This window comes from Bactrocera dorsalis, chromosome 1 (assembly GCF_023373825.1).
Source record: "Bactrocera dorsalis isolate Fly_Bdor chromosome 1, ASM2337382v1, whole genome shotgun sequence".
NCBI classification, from domain to species: domain Eukaryota; kingdom Metazoa; phylum Arthropoda; class Insecta; order Diptera; family Tephritidae; genus Bactrocera; species Bactrocera dorsalis.
In genome coordinates, this window is record NC_064303.1 from 13,700,811 (window position 1) to 13,719,914 (window position 19,104).

A 19,104-nucleotide genomic window follows, 5' to 3' on the forward strand; every position below is an offset into this window, starting at 1 on the left:
GAATATGAAAGAAGGCAACATATTAGTAAAAACAATATATACACATTGTAACATATACATTATTAAAGCTGCTGAATACATTTTTCCTGCGCTGAATACGCTCGAAAAGCACAAATTGTTGAAAAAAAATTGTCAGAGTTGTAAGTTGGACTCAAAATAATGCACTAATTCTTAAGAAAAGTGACAGATTTGTAATTTGGATGAAAATATCTTGAATAAATAAGTGAAATGTCGCGCTGAATAGAAAAAATTAAGAAATTTGTCTACAAAAAACTAGTTCACAACTTTTTTAAATTAACTAAATAAATATTGGCAGTTAAAACACTTTTTAATTTTTCTCTAAATGGCTGAAGAAAATTCTTTCATTTGTGCTAGACGCTGAATATCACAAAATTTGGATGTTACAAACTCAAAATACAAAGTTAACACTATATAACACATTTCAAATTTGCTGAATAGCTTTTTATCGCGCTGAATACATACGAAAAACAGAAAATCTGGAAAAGAGAGGTGATAGGATTGTAATGTAAATAGCTGAATGAAATACCTTTAACTTTCCCTAAAATGCTTAACTACATAAAAAATATAAGTTTTTCAATGCACTGAATATAGATAAAACGTTTATTTTCAGTTTAATTATTTTTGAGGGAAAAAGTATTATATTTAATGGTATTATACGCCTTCAAACTGCTGAATCGTTTAGCAATGAGCTATAAAATATATTGCTGAATAAAGGTGATGAGCTGAATGTGAACGAATTTGAATGGATTGTGTGCGAAGTGATGTAGTATTAATATAAATGCAAGATTTCGCGAATGTAAAAATTTCTACGCGCTGAATATGTAAAAAGTGTGTTATTTTTGAGAAAAAATTGTTAGTTGTAAAATTGTTATTTCGAATAAATGCTCGAAAGGTGTTGCTTACAAAACTCAATAAACTAAAAGATACAACAGGATTTAATAATAATTTTTATAATTTATTGGCTTTGCATGAGTGGCAAGAGATTTAATGATAAAGAATGCATTAACTAACAAATTAAAGCATTTAGCTGAAATGCATGTTGCTGAATGAGTTACTATGTTAGTTTGTCGGTTAAGTGTTTAGAAAGTGCATGTGTTTATAGTAAAAAGTCTAAAATTACAGAAACTAAATACAATAATTCAAAAATATTTGTGTGCCGTGCAGCTGAATAAGCAAAATGATTTTTAAAATCTGCATTAAAGTGAGAGAATTTCCAAACGACATGCTTACTAAGTGGCTGAAACAGCTTAATACCTTAATTACTGATTTAAGCAGCTCAGAAATATACTAAAATAGATTGCTGAATGAGTTAAAGTGTAGTTTGTGGGTTCAATGCTTATGAAGTGGCACAATATAAGGTAAAACATTTCAAATTACTGAAAGTACATAAAAGCAGCACGAAAATACATGCATATATTGCGGCTGAATTAGCTGAATACCCAACTTATTGATAAAATTAGCTCAGAAGTATAGAAGTATTTATAGTATTTGAACATGTATATATGTATATGTAGCTGAATCAGTTACATACCTTAATTATTGATGAATGTAGCTAAGAAGAAGCCAGGATAGGTTGCTGAATGAGTTAAGATGGTGGTTTGGTGGCACTATAAATGGTAAAAGGCTTAAAATTCCTGAAAGCATATAAAACAACATGAAAACACAGGCTTGTTGCGCGGCTGAATTAGCTGAATACCCAACTTATTGGTACAATTAGCTCTGAAATATGGGAAATTTCAAAATGTTTAACTTTTCGTGTAGCTGAATTAGTCTAATATCTGAATTATTGCTGAAAGCGCCTCAGAAATATGGTGAACTTAAAATGTACGCTCTTTGTGTTTGGCTGAATTAGCTGAATACGTTAAAAGTTGCTTAAAAAGGCTCAGAAGTATGAAATATTTCAAATTTTTTAACTTTTTGTGTAGCTGAATATCTTAATTTTCGATGAAAGCAGCTCAGATATACGGCGAACTTCAAAATTACGCGATTTTCGTTTGGCTAAATTAGCTGAATGCGTTTAAAGTTGATCAAAAGTGCTCTGAAATATGGAAAATTTCGTAATTACGAGTGTTTTGTGTTAGCTGAATACCTTTAAAGCTCAAAAATATACACTATCGTATCCATAGAATTAAACAAAAAGTTTAATAATGGTATTGTGAAGCGTTAAAATATACTTTACCAATATTTATATCTCTCATAAACATATTTATAACCGCGAATATGAAGTATAAACTTTCTTCTACGAATTTATTACTTAACCATATTCTTCTATCATAGTGCTTTCTTGGTATTATATAAAATGAATATAATCTTACTTACGATTTTCCACTTAATTTCAAACTATTATCGCACACCGTCAGTGGGCAAACATACCTCCACCACGCCAAGACGCTTATCAATAGCGTTGGCAACTTGGCTAAATAACCTGGGTACGCAAGCACAAAAGTAGATACGACTACAATGCTTACATACATATACATGAGAGTGTACATTGTATGCACGCGGTGTGTGCTTTTTGATAAAATTACTAAAAAGGTGACGTTTATGTGACATTATCACATGGTGATTGCAGTCAAAACGTCGGACATTGTTTGCGCGTTCAATGCGAAACGTTTAGTCACAAGCGAAACGGTATGAAGTATGAAATGAAAAATGTAAAAAAAAGATTTACGATTGATATATTTGCATATAAATAACTAGTTACGAGTAACTGTAATTAAAATGTACCGACCGCATACTTTTCAAGCATAATAAATGTGGCTGGAAGTGATGTAAGGAAGCTAAGATGTGTGAGGAAAATATGTAAATGTTTATACATATAATATTTTTATGTATATACTTATGTACATATGTATGTATGTTGAGAATTTATGTAAAGAGAGAAATGTTCGATAAGAGCTCGCCTTTAATTTTTGCATGCCTACAAGGTGAAGGCAATAATAAAAAATAAAATAAAATAAAAAAATAAAATAATCATAAAAAAATATAAGCTAAGTAGTAATGAATTATAAAAAATAAACAGAAAAAATAATTTTTTTTTAATAAAAAATTTTTTTTAAAAATTTCGATTTTCTCATAAAAAAAATGCAATTAAAAAAAGGTTTTAAATAAAAAAATATTTGCAATAAATAAACAAAAATATTTGCAAATTAAAAAAAAACATTTCTTTGCCTTCGCTTAACTTTTTATACAAATATTAATTTTATTTTTTAATTTATTTAATTTTTTAAGCAAATGCAGCAACTTGAAGCAATTAGCAAATAGACTCTAATAAAATATATGTTTGTAAACATATACATATATGTACATAAATAAAAATTTAAATATGTCAACTCTGACGTCAACTTAATTCAGCACCCTCAAGCTGCACCCAAAGTCAAAAATATACAAAATTACTTAAAATTAATAAGCAAATATGAATTTGCAAGCGATTTGACATAAATATGTCGAACGAAAAAAATTATAAAAATTATGCTTCGACAACTGACAGAGTACAAAACCGGGTTTCTCTTTCATGTGCCTTTTATTGCAAACTTCTTTTCTTTCAAAAAAAAATTTAGAACGGAAATCGCATGAAAGAAGCATACCTGCATGCCTGCTAAGTAACTGTAACGCACAAATACAAAAACAAATAAACAAATATTAACCAAAAAATTAAAATAAAAAATAGAATAAATACAAAACAAAAAAGAAAAACACAATGAAGGAAAAAAAGAACAGCAAAAGAAAGCAATCGTCAAGCAATAACGGCGAACATTACTAAATTAGCTGAGTAAAAGCGAAAACAAATAAGCATTTAATCCAATATCGGATTTTAGCCACATTCAGCGGTTACGTACATTTAAACAAATACATACATACATATATGGTTTTAGCCATACAAAGCCCTTGCAAACTTTTACAGCTGGCAGTCGTAACCAAGCGTAATCATGTAGGCGTTCCAAGTATTTTTTATATGTCGAATGACGATTGCTAGTTGGCTAAACTGGGTAATAATGAAAAGCTTTAGAATAATTGCGCTGAATACAATGCTGAATGAGCTGAATATACAACTGAATAAGCAAAAAGTTAAAAAAAAAAACTTTTAAATAAACCCCTAATAGCTGTTAAAAGAAGCGCTGAATATGTTCCCAAGTGCGCTGAATGACAATTACTACTTGGCTAGAATGTGTAATAATGAAAAGCTTTAAAACAATTGCGCTGAATACAATACGGAGTGAACTGAATATACAGCTGAATAAGCAAAGAGTTTAAACGCATTTAAATGTATAATAATCAGCTGTTGAAAGAAGCGCTGAATATGTTTTCAAGTGCGCTGAATGACAATTACTACTTGGCTAGAATGTGTAATAATGAAAAACCTTTGGTATAAATGCGCTGAATACAATACTGAATAAGCTGAATATACAGCTGAATAAACAAATAGTTTAAACACTTTTAAATGAATAATAATCAGCTGTTAAAAGAGCGTTGAATATATTTTCAGCTGCGCTGAATGATGATTACTAGTTGGCTAGACTATATAAAAAATAAAAATCTTTGAATTGCTGGGTGAGCTGAATATTCAGCTGAGTAAGCAGCAGGTTACAAAAGCTTTTTGGTAGCTAATAACTATAAAAAAAATTTTTCGAAAAGCATGGAATGCGTCTTTAGGTGCGCTGAATATGCTTCTCGCGAGCTGAATTTATTTCTTAGTATGCATAGAGCTGTTAAAAGTTGCACGTCTTTGGCGCACTACCAAGTGCTAAAGTTGGATAGACTATGTTAAAACTAAAAGCCTTTGGGATACAAATTTTTATACAATTACGCTATTTTCTAGGCAGTTGGACTTGAAAACAAGTTACAATTTTTAATTTTGATTGAGCTGAATAGCCGCTGAATTGAAGTATGTATGGTTGTACTTATTATTAAAGCTAAATTTATTTGTTAGTCATACTGACTTGGAAAAAACATATAATTTTAATACTTAATATTTTTTCTTGGGCTGAATAGTTGCTGAATTGAAGTTTTCACTTTTATAAATGCCTATTTCTTATATTTGTGAGTCTGTCGTATTTACACAAAAATTATAATTTTTAGTGTACAATCATTTTGCTTGCGCTAAATAGCTGCTGAATTGAATTACGAATAGTTTTTCTTTATACTACTACTAAATTTGCTATTTTTTAGTCAGTTGGGCTTGGAAACAACATACAATTTTAATATTTTATATTTTTGATTGAGCTGAATACCAACTGAATTGAATTTAGAGTAGTTTTTCTTCATATTGATGCTAATTGAGCGCTTTGTTATTCATACTAACCTCCAAAATAAAGTAATAATGTTCATTATAAAGCTTAATAGCTGCTGAATTGACGTTAGAGCGTTCGTTCTTTAAAAAAATCTTAAAAAAGTGATATTTATTATTGCTGATTTCAATTTTTAACAGCGCTGAATTGCCGCTGAATACATAAAAAAATAGCTTGTAAAAAATGTATAACAGTGTTAGTGCGCTGAATATATGTTTGAAGAAACAATGAATAAAGGTACAGCGTTTTGAGATGCAAATTTTGTGTTAGCTTTATAAACTAGTTCATCCTCTAAATTTGAAATGTAAGCTCACTACAAATTACGCAGAAACCCAAAATTAGTCAGCTCTTAGTCAATAATTTGTTGACTAGAAGTATTATGCGAAAAAATTCAATAGAGTAACTGAAATAATGTAAATCAGGTACAACAACACTATCAATAGTACGAACGTCTATACAAATGTATAGATATCTGCGAACTTTGAGATAATTACCATTTTTTATTTGCTTGGGAAATTAGCACTGAACAATTCGCATCTGTGCGCTAATTGGAAAATCAGACATTTCTACTGACTTCACACCTATTCAGGTGGGTATACAGGGACAAGCAAATAATCTGCCATTATTGTGAGTATAAATGTTTATCGCAGTATATGTGTTGAAGGGAGATAGATATATGTATGTAGGTGTAATATAATATACATTTATGTATATATCTATGTTTGTAGGTATATACAATATTATAAATCCCAATGTCACAGCTGCTTAACAGAAAAACTTAATTCTTTTTTAATTTAAAATAAGAAATTATTAAATGTGCTATATATTTCTACTCTTAAGGCGAGCACACAGTGGAGCTTTAAGAAATTGTAATGAACCTAAAAATAATATTTTTAAGCGTCATTAAATTAAGCTGCTGCTATTCAGCGCATACTGTATAAAGTCATTTAGCAAGTTTGACGTTTTACTTCATTGTGTGCTCGGCCTTAGGTTCAAAAGATCATTGTAGGTGCTATTCAGCGCCTACTTTTCCAAGTTGTTTAGCAGTTTCAACTTTTTACTTCGCTTTGTGCTCAACGTTATGTTCTAAAGCTCATTGTAGATGCTATTCAGCGCATATTTTTCTAAGTTGTTTAGCAGTTTTAATTTTTTACTTCACTATGTGCTCGGCCTTAGGTTCTAAAGCTCATTGTAGGTGCTATTCAGCACATAATTTTCTAAGTTGCTTGGCAGTTTAGACTTTTTACTTCACTTTGTGCTCAACCTTATGTTCCAAAGCTCACTGTAGCTGCAATATTTTTGATGTTTGCCGCAACTTTGTACTTTCTTTGTATTAAATGAGTGTTTATTTAATTTTTCCATAAAACTAAGCGCTTTTGACTGCATTGAAATTCACTTCGCGCTACATACCCAACCACTTGAAAGCTTTATGGCCACTCAATTGCACCACTCCTGCGATATAATGATTAATATACACATAATAACACCCGCCTCTTTGTATTTCCGTCACTCTCTGCCATCAATTAATGTTATTGTCATTTAAGTGTTTAAATTTTCAACTCGAAGAGGTATTGAGAGTTTCATGCTTGAGCCATATTGTGCTGCCAAGCTTATCTCCCTCAATCGTCTAAGCAAAAGTATGATTGATCGCCAGCAAAAGTTTTGTCTTTATGAGTGTCTACTTTTCAAAAAAATTCACTTTTTTTGGTTTTGGCATGTCATAAAGCAACAATTTTGGAATTTTGTTGTTCATATTTTTGTTGTTATCGCCAACAAACACTTTTAATGGCTGTGACGTGTTTGAAAAATGGCATTTTCTGAATGTTGTTTGGTATTGTTGGCGTGTATGCGTTTGTTTGTGTGTATTTGTGCCAGGCCATGACTAACGGCGTTGGAAAAATCACAGTTGGCCAACAAAAGTGGCAGCTAAACCAACTTGATCGACACGATTTCGCATAAAGACCCATAATGAAACCGAAATGAAATCAAAAACGTGCTGCAGTTGTGCTCAATAATAGTGGTGTATGTATGTATGTAGTTTTCTTTTTTATTACTGAGTCACCAACTAAATTGCTTTTTTGTTTTTCAATAACAAATCTGTGAGATTTCAATGAGTTTTAGACAGGTTATAATGCTTATCGGGCCTCGTGTCTCTGGGGCGTTTATGTATTGTAGATAATGAAAAGTAAAATGACACAGAGAGCAACAATACAATATGTATGTGCATGTGGTGGATATAGGGTTGCCATGAAATTTATGACAATAAATATTTTATTTATAAAAAATTGTTTTTGGAGCATCTATTGACAAGATATCTTAAAATTCTTAAATAATTTCGCTAAAACATGCTTTTCAGAGTTGCCAAGTCATTGCAATATTAAATAATGCTTATTTTCAATGCTTCAGGCTAAAGGTTTACAGTTTACATAGAAAATGTCCTTAAATAACATACAGTTTACAGTTTAAATAGAAAATTAAAAAAAATCATTCAAATATCTCATTAAGTTACTTGTTTAGGGTTGCCAACTAGGTTAGACAAGCTCAAAAAATTTTTTTTGTTTAGATTTTTTTTTTAAATATTTTAAACCAGCAAAGATTAGAATATTTTTTATAATTAAAATAAAGCAGAGTTGCCAATTATTTAATGTTTTAAAGAAATGTTCTTCAAAATATTAAACAAATTAAATATCTAAAAATATTGTAGAAAATTAAAAATAAAATCTCATTGAAATTCAAAAAAAAAACATTCGAAAATCTCATTAAATAACTTTTCTAGGGTTGCCAACTAGGTCAGACACTCTCAAAAAAAATTATATGCCTAGATTTTTTTTATATTTGAAACCAGCAAGGGTTAGAATATTTTCTATAATTAAAATCAAAAATTAAAAAAAAAATAAATTAAAAAAATGTTCAAAATCAATATGATAGCACCACCTTAATGGTGTAGTATACTTGTGGCCTGAAAAAAATTTTGATTTTTCAAAACAAATTAAAGCTATAACATATAAAAAATTAGCGAGAATGTATGCTAATTCAGCATTAAGCATATACAATAGGGTTGCCAATAAGTTTTTTTTTATTGCATTGTATTTAAATATAATAAATAATTTTTTATACTACATATTTTGCGGTGTGTATACAATCAAAATTTAACATTTCTAGCACTTCCATAATTGTTGAAAAAACTACTCAAAAATAAATAAAAAAATAAAAAAAGAAATTAGAACCACCTTAACTCTATATTTTACTTACAGTTAAAGGAAGCGCTCAAATCACAATTTTTTTACATTATAATGAAGAAATTTCAAATAGATTAAAGAGATTTTAATTTCGGAAACAAAATATATTAGAGTTGCCACTTAAATACATTTTTAAAATTATTTTTCACACTTATTTTTAATTTGTTTATAAAGAAAATACTGAGAAGAAATCAAATAGATTAAATATATAACTTAATTTTGGAAAAAATGTTAGGGTTGCCACTTATTGCGATTAATATACATATGTATGTATGTTTAAGATTTACTTTGCTTTACTATTATTTTTTATTTGTATGTAAAGAAATACTTAGACGACAACAAATAGATTACAGCAATTTAATTTCGAAAAAAAATATTAGAGTTGCCACTTAAATAAATTTTTTTCACAATTACTTTTAATTTGTTTATAAAGAAACACTGAGATGAAATCAAATAGATTAAATATATAACTTAACTTAAAAAAAATTAAGGATGCCACTTATTTCGAATAATATATGTTTAAACTTTACGTTACTTTAATAATTTTTTAGTTTGTATGAAAAAAAAAGACTGAGATGGCATCAAATAAATTACAAGGATTTTAATTTTGAAGAAAAGTATGTCAGTGTTGCCATTTAAATATTTTTTTTTTTATTTTTTCGCACTTACTTTTAACTTTGTTATAAAGAAATATCCAGATGAAATATAATGGATTAAATACATATTTATCTTAATTTTCGAAAAAATGTTAGGGATGCCACTTATTGCGAATAATATATGTTTAAACTTTGCGTTACTTTAATTTTTTTTAATTTGTTTGTGAAGAAATACTCAGACGACACCAAATAAATCACAAGGATTTTAATTTTGATGAAAAGTATGTCAGGGTTGCCACTTAAATATATTTTTTAAATTTTTTTTCAAACTTAATTTTAATTTGATTGTAAAGTAATAACCAGACGAAATAAAATAGATAAAATATGTATCCCAAAAATATGTCAGGGTTGCCATTTACTCCGGTTTAAATACTTTTTTAACCTAACTTTACTCGTTCTCAACAAAATTTACTACTAATATGTAAAAAAAGAGTAATTGCAAAAATTGCAATTTTAATAATTTAAAATTTCCAAGAAGAACATGCAACCAACCACCTTGCTTTTGTGTCGCGTCGCAACGCAGCGTAGAAATTTTCAAACACATTAAAGACGATTTTTTAATAAACATTTTTGTAAACAGTTTTAGCCTTCAAGAACAACCCACACACACAAAAAAGACAACAAAAAAGGAACGAAAACAACAACACGCCTAATTGATATTATATTACTCAATAACTTATGGACAATCAATTAACGACAATTTAATAAAACCATAAGCGGCGGTTAATTGCAAAAAATACCAGCAGAAGAAGAAGAAGCAGAAGAGCAAGCAGAAACACAAACAAACATACTCACGTATAAATTTCGAAGTAAAAGTAAAGAAATTTACAACAATTTGTGATACGAAGGTGTGAGCGCAGCAGCTTTATCAGCAAAATTAATTAAAGAGATTTCACACACTCAAGCAACAACAACAACAGTAATAAGAACGACGCTTGCGAACAGCATTGGAGAAATTTCAAATAATAACGGTCAAGCGTGTGTTTGCAACCCCCGAGCAGCGCACTCGCATAGCTTTTGAACAAGTGAGCGCGTCAAGGCGGAAAGGACAGCAGTCGCCAGGGCGGCAAGAAACCAGGAAGGAAGGAAGGAAGTACGACAGCCAGCAAACACAGTCGACAGTCGAAAAGTAGTCGCAGCAGACAGCGCACAATTTAATTTCACTATGGGAAATTCATCGTCACACACACACGAACCGCTGGAGCGCGGCTTCACACGCGGAAAATTTGGTGATGTCAAAAATGGGGTAGGTTTCACATACAACTAAGTGTTCATATATAGCTACAGACGTAAGTAGAACCAGAGCAGTAAGAAAAAATGAATAATAATAAACAATAGTATGCGTTTAACGCGGTCAAAGGCGCTGCGGCTTCGAACCCCGTACGCCAGGCGCTGAACGCTTTAAATTCAACGTTGGTCTAGCACTTGTTTCACACGATCGCGTCGCTTTTGTTACCTTATTTTATTGTTTTTTTATCCAAAAAATAAATTTGAATATGCAACACATATTAATGTACTACTCCCCTCTTCCTCTCTGCTTAGAAATCCGCATCATTTCGCTTTAGCAAGAAATCACCAAAGAAAATGGATCGTTTGCGTCGATCCTTTCGCGATTCGTTTCGTCGTCGGAAGGACCGTGTGCCCGAATCATCGAAACCGCATCAATGGCAGGCTGACGAGGAGGCTGTACGTTCGGCGACCTGTTCGTTTGCGGTTAAATATTTGGGTTGCGTTGAGGTATTCGAATCGCGCGGTATGCAAGTTTGCGAGGAGGCCCTAAAAGTATTGAGGGTAAGTAAATACTTTTATATATTTTACATTAAATTTGTGTGAAAAAATGCGCATTGAGTGGTTAGCGCATTTGTCAGTTGAGTGCGCTGTGGGAAGCTTAGGAATCTTTAGGTGCGCCAAATTAAGTTTAGCGAACTCTAGAGTGGATATGGTTTTTGTTGTTGTTGTAATACAAATCAATAATAACGAGTCTTATTTTCCCTGAAGAGCTCTTGTTGTTGTTGTTTTATTGTTGTAGCGACATTAAACATTCCTGAAGCAATTTCGAGGAATGGTGCTGAGTTGACAGTTCTTGTGGGGATAAAAATCCGGGTCCGTTCCGGTTACTTAGACCTGACTGTCGTGGGAACGGTGAAAAGCCCTTGCACATTCAGAGATATCGCAGTACAGGCTTCGTCCTGCAGGTGCTTCACTATTTCAGGCAGCAGATGACAGCCTTAAAAAAGATTTCGCCGACTAAAGGCCACAAAAGACTCTATCTTTTCGTTGCTTTAGACTCTATGACAAGATCGGCCTTAACCTTTCGCGGACACACGAAATTTAGTAAATGTTATCAGAATGACAAATGCATTTATTTGGCTTATAAAACCGATAAACAAATTCAACACCTGATAGTTTTTAAAAAGTTCGATCCCTCAGACAGCTGTCACATTTTGAAATCTTAGATCTCTACTAAAGAGATGTGTTTTTAAAATCATAAACTTTCAGCTGATTCATGCGTTTAAGGGTTTGATCAGACCTAATTCATTGTACTAGATTCGAAGACAAGTTCGACCTTTCTGAGGTCATAATATGCAACTTTCCTTTCATTGAGGTCAAACATTTCAGGCAGCACCTGACAGTTTGGAAAAGGTTTCATCCATCAGACAGCTGTACATTTTTTAAAGCTCAGAATAAATTAAAGAAATTAACATGCTCCATGCGCTTAGAGACTTGAATAGTCTCCATTCTTATCATTGAATTTGATTAGACGACAAGTTCGGCCTTTATCTAAGGGCGAAATATGAGACTTTCAAAAATATCGCAGTATAGATCTTGGTATTCCTCTTGTGTGAGGTCCAATATTACTTACAGCATCTGACAAGTTGAAAACAGTTCCGCCTCTCAAAACCTCACGCAGGTCCATGAGTTTAAATACTTCAACAGACTCCATTCATCCCGTTCAATTTTATTAGATGAAACTTGACCCTTTATCTGAGGGCATAAGATGAGTCTTTCAAAATTATCGCTGTAGAGATTTCCGTATTCTTCTTGAATGAGATTCAATATTCCAGGCACTTGATGGCGACGGCTTGAAAAATGCTTCCGCCAGTCAAACAGCTTCCACTTTGAGAGCTCAGATATCTACTAAATAGAAGTTTTTCAAACCACAAAACTTGTAAATTTCTCGGAACCCTAAGGTAATGATCCTACGCTATAGTGCCTCTCAACTTTCGAACAACAATAAAATAAATTCAAGTCATCAAGCTCAAATCCGTGCGAAAGATCAAGCTTCAGATCTTTCCAAGTGGTATTGAGACTCCGAAGTCAGAAATTTAATCGGTTTATCGACAATACTTCTGAGATACGTAGGAAGTTTTGTAAAAAAAAGAGTTGGAGGATCAACTTCTGCGATATATCCTTGTTATTATAAGATTTAGTAAAAAGGTGACGAAACTGTAGTGGTTCTAACCAAAGGACTTTCGATACATCAGCAAATTCTTCCGGGAATTCTGTAGAAATGAACTATAAACCTTCACAACTCGAGACATTAGAGCAACAACGTTAATCTTGATAAGAGTTTTGGCTTTGTGGAAGAAGAAACCATACACACCAGTAAGGTTTGGAGCGAATACAGCTCTTAAGGTCTTTGAGTCTGCTGCAAACTTTAAAACTCACAATAATATACACAGCAGGAATCTTAAATCCCGAAAGAGACATGACTAAGCCATGCAGATTAAAGAACCTGATTAATCTGAGCTTCCCTATTATGTTATTCATAAAAATTTCTGTGAAAAACTAAACTCTTTAACCTCAATACTAAATAGTGGGCGTTTATTTGTGACTCATCAATCAAACTAAAGTTTCGAAGTAAAATAATCAGCAGTTTTTACTTTCATTTAGCCTCTCAAATTACCAACCGCACACGCACAACTTCTGACTGCTGACAAATGTGGGCGTAGACCCAGCGCTTATCACACAACCACTAAAATACAGACTCGCTAATCACTTCTCACTTTTTTATTGCAGAATTCGCGCCGCCGACCCATACGTGGTGTGCTGCACGTTAGCGGCGATGGACTGCGCGTCGTGGACGATGAGACGAAGGGCCTCATTGTCGATCAGACTATCGAGAAAGTGAGCTTCTGTGCGCCAGATCGTAACCACGAGCGCGGCTTCAGTTACATTTGTCGCGATGGCACAACACGTCGTTGGATGTGTCACGGCTTCCTCGCCTGCAAAGAGCTCGGCGAGCGGCTCTCACATGCCGTCGGTTGTGCATTTGCCGTCTGTTTGGAACGTAAGCAGCGACGTGATAAGGAATGTGGCGTCACAATGACATTCGATGTGAAGAATTCGACATTTACGCGTACGGGTTCGTTCCGTCAGCAAACGTTAACCGAACGTTTGGCGCAAGGTGAGACGCCATCCGCTGCTGTGCCACCACAGCCCAAACCATACAATCCGTTCGCCATCGAACGGCCACATGCTACACCGTCGATGTTGGAGCGTCAGGGCTCGTTTCGTGCATTCAGCACCATTGGCAGTCAATCGCCGTTCAAACGGCAGATGTCATTACGCATCAACGATCTTCCGTCCAATACCGAACGGCAGAAGGCATTTTTGGCAGCTGCCAATGGCGGTTCACTAGCCGCAGCGTTAGCTACACCCAATCGTAGTGTTTCGCCAATACCAGAGATCTCACCAGCTAAAATGGGCATTGCAGATATGGATAATGGTTGTGCCACCATCGACACCGTTAGCCAGCTGTGTCAGGAGCTCAGTCAGGGTCTTTCGTTGCTCAGTCAAACCGATGCAATGATTGCGGCTGGCGATGATCTCAATTTCAATAATAATTTGAGCATTAATCAGAATATCATTGCGGCCGAGAAGACGCAACAACAACAGAAGGGAATCTCTACACCAACATCATTGCCGTTAGCTAGTAGTAGCAGTCATAGCATTACCACTGCTGCTGCTGTCAGTAGAGTTTATGAATATGCTGAGGGTGCAGTGAGCAATAATTCTATTGCTAGTGGTGCGGTCACCACCATCACCACCACACCAACGGCACAAATAGCGCCACGCATTTCGTCGGTATCACCAGTATCTACCACATCGCCAGTACGTACACCAACAACACCAACGTTAACAATGACACCACCGCCACCATTGCCAGCTGGTCGCCCCGTAGAGATGGTGGCACCACTGCCCAATGCAGATCAATGGCTAGGCGAGGTGGTGAAGAAGACCTCGCCGGCAGTTATTAAACGTGCAACACGTATGCTCAACTCAACCGGTCGTACGCAATCGATGAGCGCTGCATCACCATTAGGTGTGGATCCCTTCGATGCCGAATGGGTGGCCGGCGTGACCAAGCCACTGTCACCCGATCTACCTGTGGCAGCGACAACGCCAGTGGCGTCTGCAGTTACGCCCGTCGCTAGCAGTACAGCTGCACCAATACACCACAGTACCAATCCATTTATATCACCGCCGAAGGTACCGGCGCAAACATTCCAGGTGCAGCTGTAGATGCAGTAGACGAGGTGTACAAGCCTCGTGCTAGTAGTTGATGATATCAGTGAGATAGCACATGTGTTCGATCTGTGTAATTCATGGGGTCGATTAGCAACTCAAATAGTGTTAGGTGTGCAGTGAGTTTGCAAAAATGGTATTGGTCGCTAGAGAAATGTTGTTGTTAAAGCAAAATGATTACGAGGCGAGTAAAGAATGTAAAAAGATTTCAGTAAAGGAATTACATGCACTGCCAATAATTGTTTAATGCAAAAGTAACCATTATTTTTTTTTTAACTTCAGAGTTAGCGCTGAACTACTTTAAAAGTAACTAGTTGTTTTTGGACCAGTTGCGAAATTTTGAGAGAATACTAAAATTTCATTTTTAAATAAATTATATGATGAATATATAACAAAATTACATAAACTACACTAGTTACTTTTGGACCAGTTGCAAAATTTTGAGAAAGTACTACAATTTCAATTGTAAATAAATTATGAGATGAATATATTACAAAACTACGAAAATGACAGTAGTTACTTTTGGACCAGTTTATTTTTTTTTTACAAAAGTTACAAATAATTTTGAAATTTCTGAAGAATCATGCCATTTAATTTCGGAAATCAAACATTTTGCCAATTTTTGCTAACTGTAATTATTTTTAGCAACTGTAAATATTTAAAAATTTAGGTTAAATTTTATTATAAAAATTATCATTCAATTAGTTAAAATGCAATTAACATGTACTTATTGTGCATGATTGTAAATAATATGCCAAGCTTTTAATGTAATTTTTACGATATCAGACATGCCGTAATATTTTATAAATGAAGTAAAAGGAACTGGTTGGTTTTGGACTATATACAGAACTAGTATTCATTGAAAAAAATTATTCGAATTTGCTAAATATGTAAAAATATATATTAAGTGGATATGTGTTTACTAGTTACTTTAAAACTAGTTTGCGAGCTAGTTTTTTATCCGCTGATACATTTTTTTTACTATTTTTTTTATATAAAACAGGAATTATTTCACATGTTTTTTTTAATTAATAAATATTTTAAAATTTATTTCAATATAAACAAAACTTTCATTATTTACATTTAAACTATATACATATTGTATGTATGTAGTTGTGGTGTAGTTCATTTACTGCTAGTTGGTATTTTCAAGCGTTGAATACTTGCTAATATAAAACGCCGTTCAATTTAAAAAATTTATAAATTATTGCAACTTTAATTTAAAACAAAAAATCAGTAAAAAGCAACTAGTTATTTTTAGACCAGTTATGTTACTAGTTGCTTTTTTATTTTTTGGCAGTGTATATAATTTTAAAAATTTACAAATATAAACTGTTACAACAATAATTCAAATTTTAAAATATTCGACTAGTTATTTTTGGACCAGTTCTGTTACTAGTTACTTTTTATTTATTTCTTATATTTTTTTGCAGTGCGTGTAATTCCGAACTAACAAGAAGGCAGGTTTGCTTTTTAAACTCAAAATTTTTGTAAGAACCAGCGAGCAACTACATGAAATGCATACATAAAGTTTCCATGTATGTATGTAAATTACATATTTGAGTTGCTATAAATTTTACTGCAGATTAGATGAAGAGATAAACAATGTTATTGTATTAACTACAGCTAAATTATTAATGTTAAATGTACGAGTACTTAAATAGTTTATAAATGAATTAACACTTAAACGCTGAGCAGCTAAAACAGAATTACTCAAAGTAATCGGCGAAACAGAACATATACTTACTTAATTATATAAAAGAAATATATAATTATATAAAAAAGTATATAATTATGTAAAGAATATATATAAATATATATAATTTCATTAAAAATAAAAAAAAAATTTATGAAAAAATTAATGAACAAATGCAAGAAAAAAAATTTAAAAAAAAAATTAAAAAAGCTGGGCAGCACGCCAAGTGATAACCGAGACAGCATAGTAATGTGTAGAAAAATAGTATAGCGAAAGAAATACATATGTAAAAGACGTTAGATTATGTATTACAAATATGTACATCTAAAATATCAACTATCAATTACAAGGCAGAAATTAATGAAATTAAAAAAAATAAATATATTACTTAATAAAAGCACACAGAAAGGCAAAGAAAAAAGCACGCATTGCAACACACGCTGTTAATTGAATTATTAATGTTAACTGTAACTGTATAGTACTTAAATGGCTTATGACATAAAAAACTAATAAAAAAACGCATACATACATTAGAGTGTAAAAAATTAGTAATAAAGAAAGTATATAGCTTACTTAGTGAAAGAATAAATTCAGCTAGAAATAAATATGCGCAGTTAAAAGTACAGTAGCTCACTAACACACATGCATACATGTATGAAAATGCGTGAGGAAGTGTGTGAGCCACAGTAGCATTACATACCATCCACTAGAAAATGTAGCCTACATATGCGTATGTAATTTAATTTTAATTTTTACAAATTTTACTTAATTTTTTTTCAATTTCCCTCATAGTACACTTGCCGTTTCGCTTATTTTTCTGTTAAAAGTAATAAAAAAAATAAATAAAAATACTTGAAAATATAAAAAGGTAATAAAAAATACTTAAAAGTAATTAAAAAAAATAAAATAATTAATTAGAAAAAATTTAATACAACAAAAAATAATTAAAAATAATTGAAAAGTAATTAAAAATTTTAATAATTAATTAAAAATAATTTAATATATTAAAAAATAATTAAAAGTATTGATTACTAATTAAAGAAAATTAAATCTTAATTAAATATAAATAAAAAGTAATTAAAAAATTTAATAAGTAATTACAAATAACTTAACTTATGAAAAAATAATTGAAAATATTGACAAATAATTAGAAAAATTTTCAAAATAATTTAAAGTAATGATTAAAAAAATTTATAAATAATTAAAAGTAATTAAAAAGTAATTCAATATTTTTATTAGTAATTAAAAACAATTTAACATAATAAGAAATAATTTAAAATATTGATAAATAATTAGAAAAAATTTAAATGTAATTAAATATAATAAAAAAATTAAAAATTTGAGAAATAATTAAAAATTAGAAAAAATTCGAGATAATTTGAAGGAATAACTAAAAATATTGACAAATAATTTTAAAAAATAAAAAATAATTACAAAAAATCTGAATAATAATAAAAAAGTAATTGAAAATATTGATAAATAATTAGCAAAAATTCAAAATAATTTAAAGGAATAATTTCAAATACAGACAGATAATTGAAAAATATTTATAAATTAAAACAATAATTACAAAAAAACTGAATAATAATTAAAAAATAATTGAAAATATTGATAAATAATTAAAACGTAATTAAATATAATTAAACAATAATTAAAAATTTCAATAATTAATTAAAAGTAATTTAATATATTAAAAAATAATTGAAAATAATTGAAAATATTTAAAAATAATTAGAAAAAAATCAAGAAAATTATGCATGTTTAAAAAAATAATTGAAAATATTGACAAATAATTAAAAAATATTAATAAATTAAAAAAAATGACATAAAAATTATAAAATTAAGTAACTATGAAATAAAATTTAAAATAAAATAACTACAAAAAAATTATTAATTAAAAAAATTATTAATTAATTAAAGATAATTAAAAAATAATTTAAAATTTAAAATTAATTACAAAAATGTATAAAAATTATAAATAAGTAGCTTAAAATAATTTAAAAAAAATTTAAGAAATTAAAGAAAATATTGAAAATAATACAAATTAATTACAATAATTAAAAAAAACTATAAAAAATAATCTAAATTCATAAACAACAACAAAAAACCACTGCGAAAAAATTAATAAAAAATTATAAAATTAATTTTAATTTGTACAAATTGTATTATACTATCTTTAAAAATTGAAAACAAAATTATTATTTTTACGCTACTGCATATTGTTATCGTATTTAGTTGTATGTAGTACGTATGTATGTATATGTATGCATGTAAAACTTGATGAAGTTGAAACTATCGCAATGTATGTACGGTTTGTTTATACATATATACAACTAAACTATGAATAAAAATATTTACTTAAAATGCATAAAAAAAAACACAACCCTGCATATTTACTTGAAATGTAAGCGAAGAGAAGAAAAACACAAAAAAGTAAATAAATGAAATAATGCTTTAATTCAAAAGTTTTTATTATAGTAAAAAATGCATTGTTATATAACATAATAAGTGTCTACCATAACTACACCAATCACACAACACCACCACCAACAACAGGCGCAGCAAATTTTACCTTAGAAAGCACCGATTTTTTCCCATATATTATATATTTGTATACCTACATACATACATATAGCCTATATAAAAAATATATAGTTATATAATACAAAGTAAAG

The 19,104-nt window shown here is 30.7% G+C and overlaps 1 protein-coding gene across 4 annotated transcripts in view; it reads left to right on the plus strand.

The window, feature by feature from the left end:
- LOC105228497 (protein numb) overlaps window positions 1–16,827 on the plus strand; it is a 108,964-nt gene extending 92,137 nt beyond the window's left edge. For 3 of the 4 annotated variants that reach the window (XM_019991110.3, XM_049446890.1, XM_049446891.1), the window contains 3 exons: window positions 9,785–10,450; window positions 10,747–10,995; window positions 13,225–16,827. In XM_019991110.3, the coding sequence (XP_019846669.2) occupies window positions 10,370–10,450; window positions 10,747–10,995; window positions 13,225–14,730 (1,836 nt within the window). In that variant the 5' untranslated portion in view covers window positions 9,785–10,369 and the 3' untranslated portion in view covers window positions 14,731–16,827. The remainder of the gene's footprint in view (window positions 1–9,784; window positions 10,451–10,746; window positions 10,996–13,224) is intronic. The other variant, XM_049446892.1, reaches the window with a different exon arrangement.
- The last annotated feature ends 2,277 nt before the right edge of the window (window positions 16,828–19,104 follow it).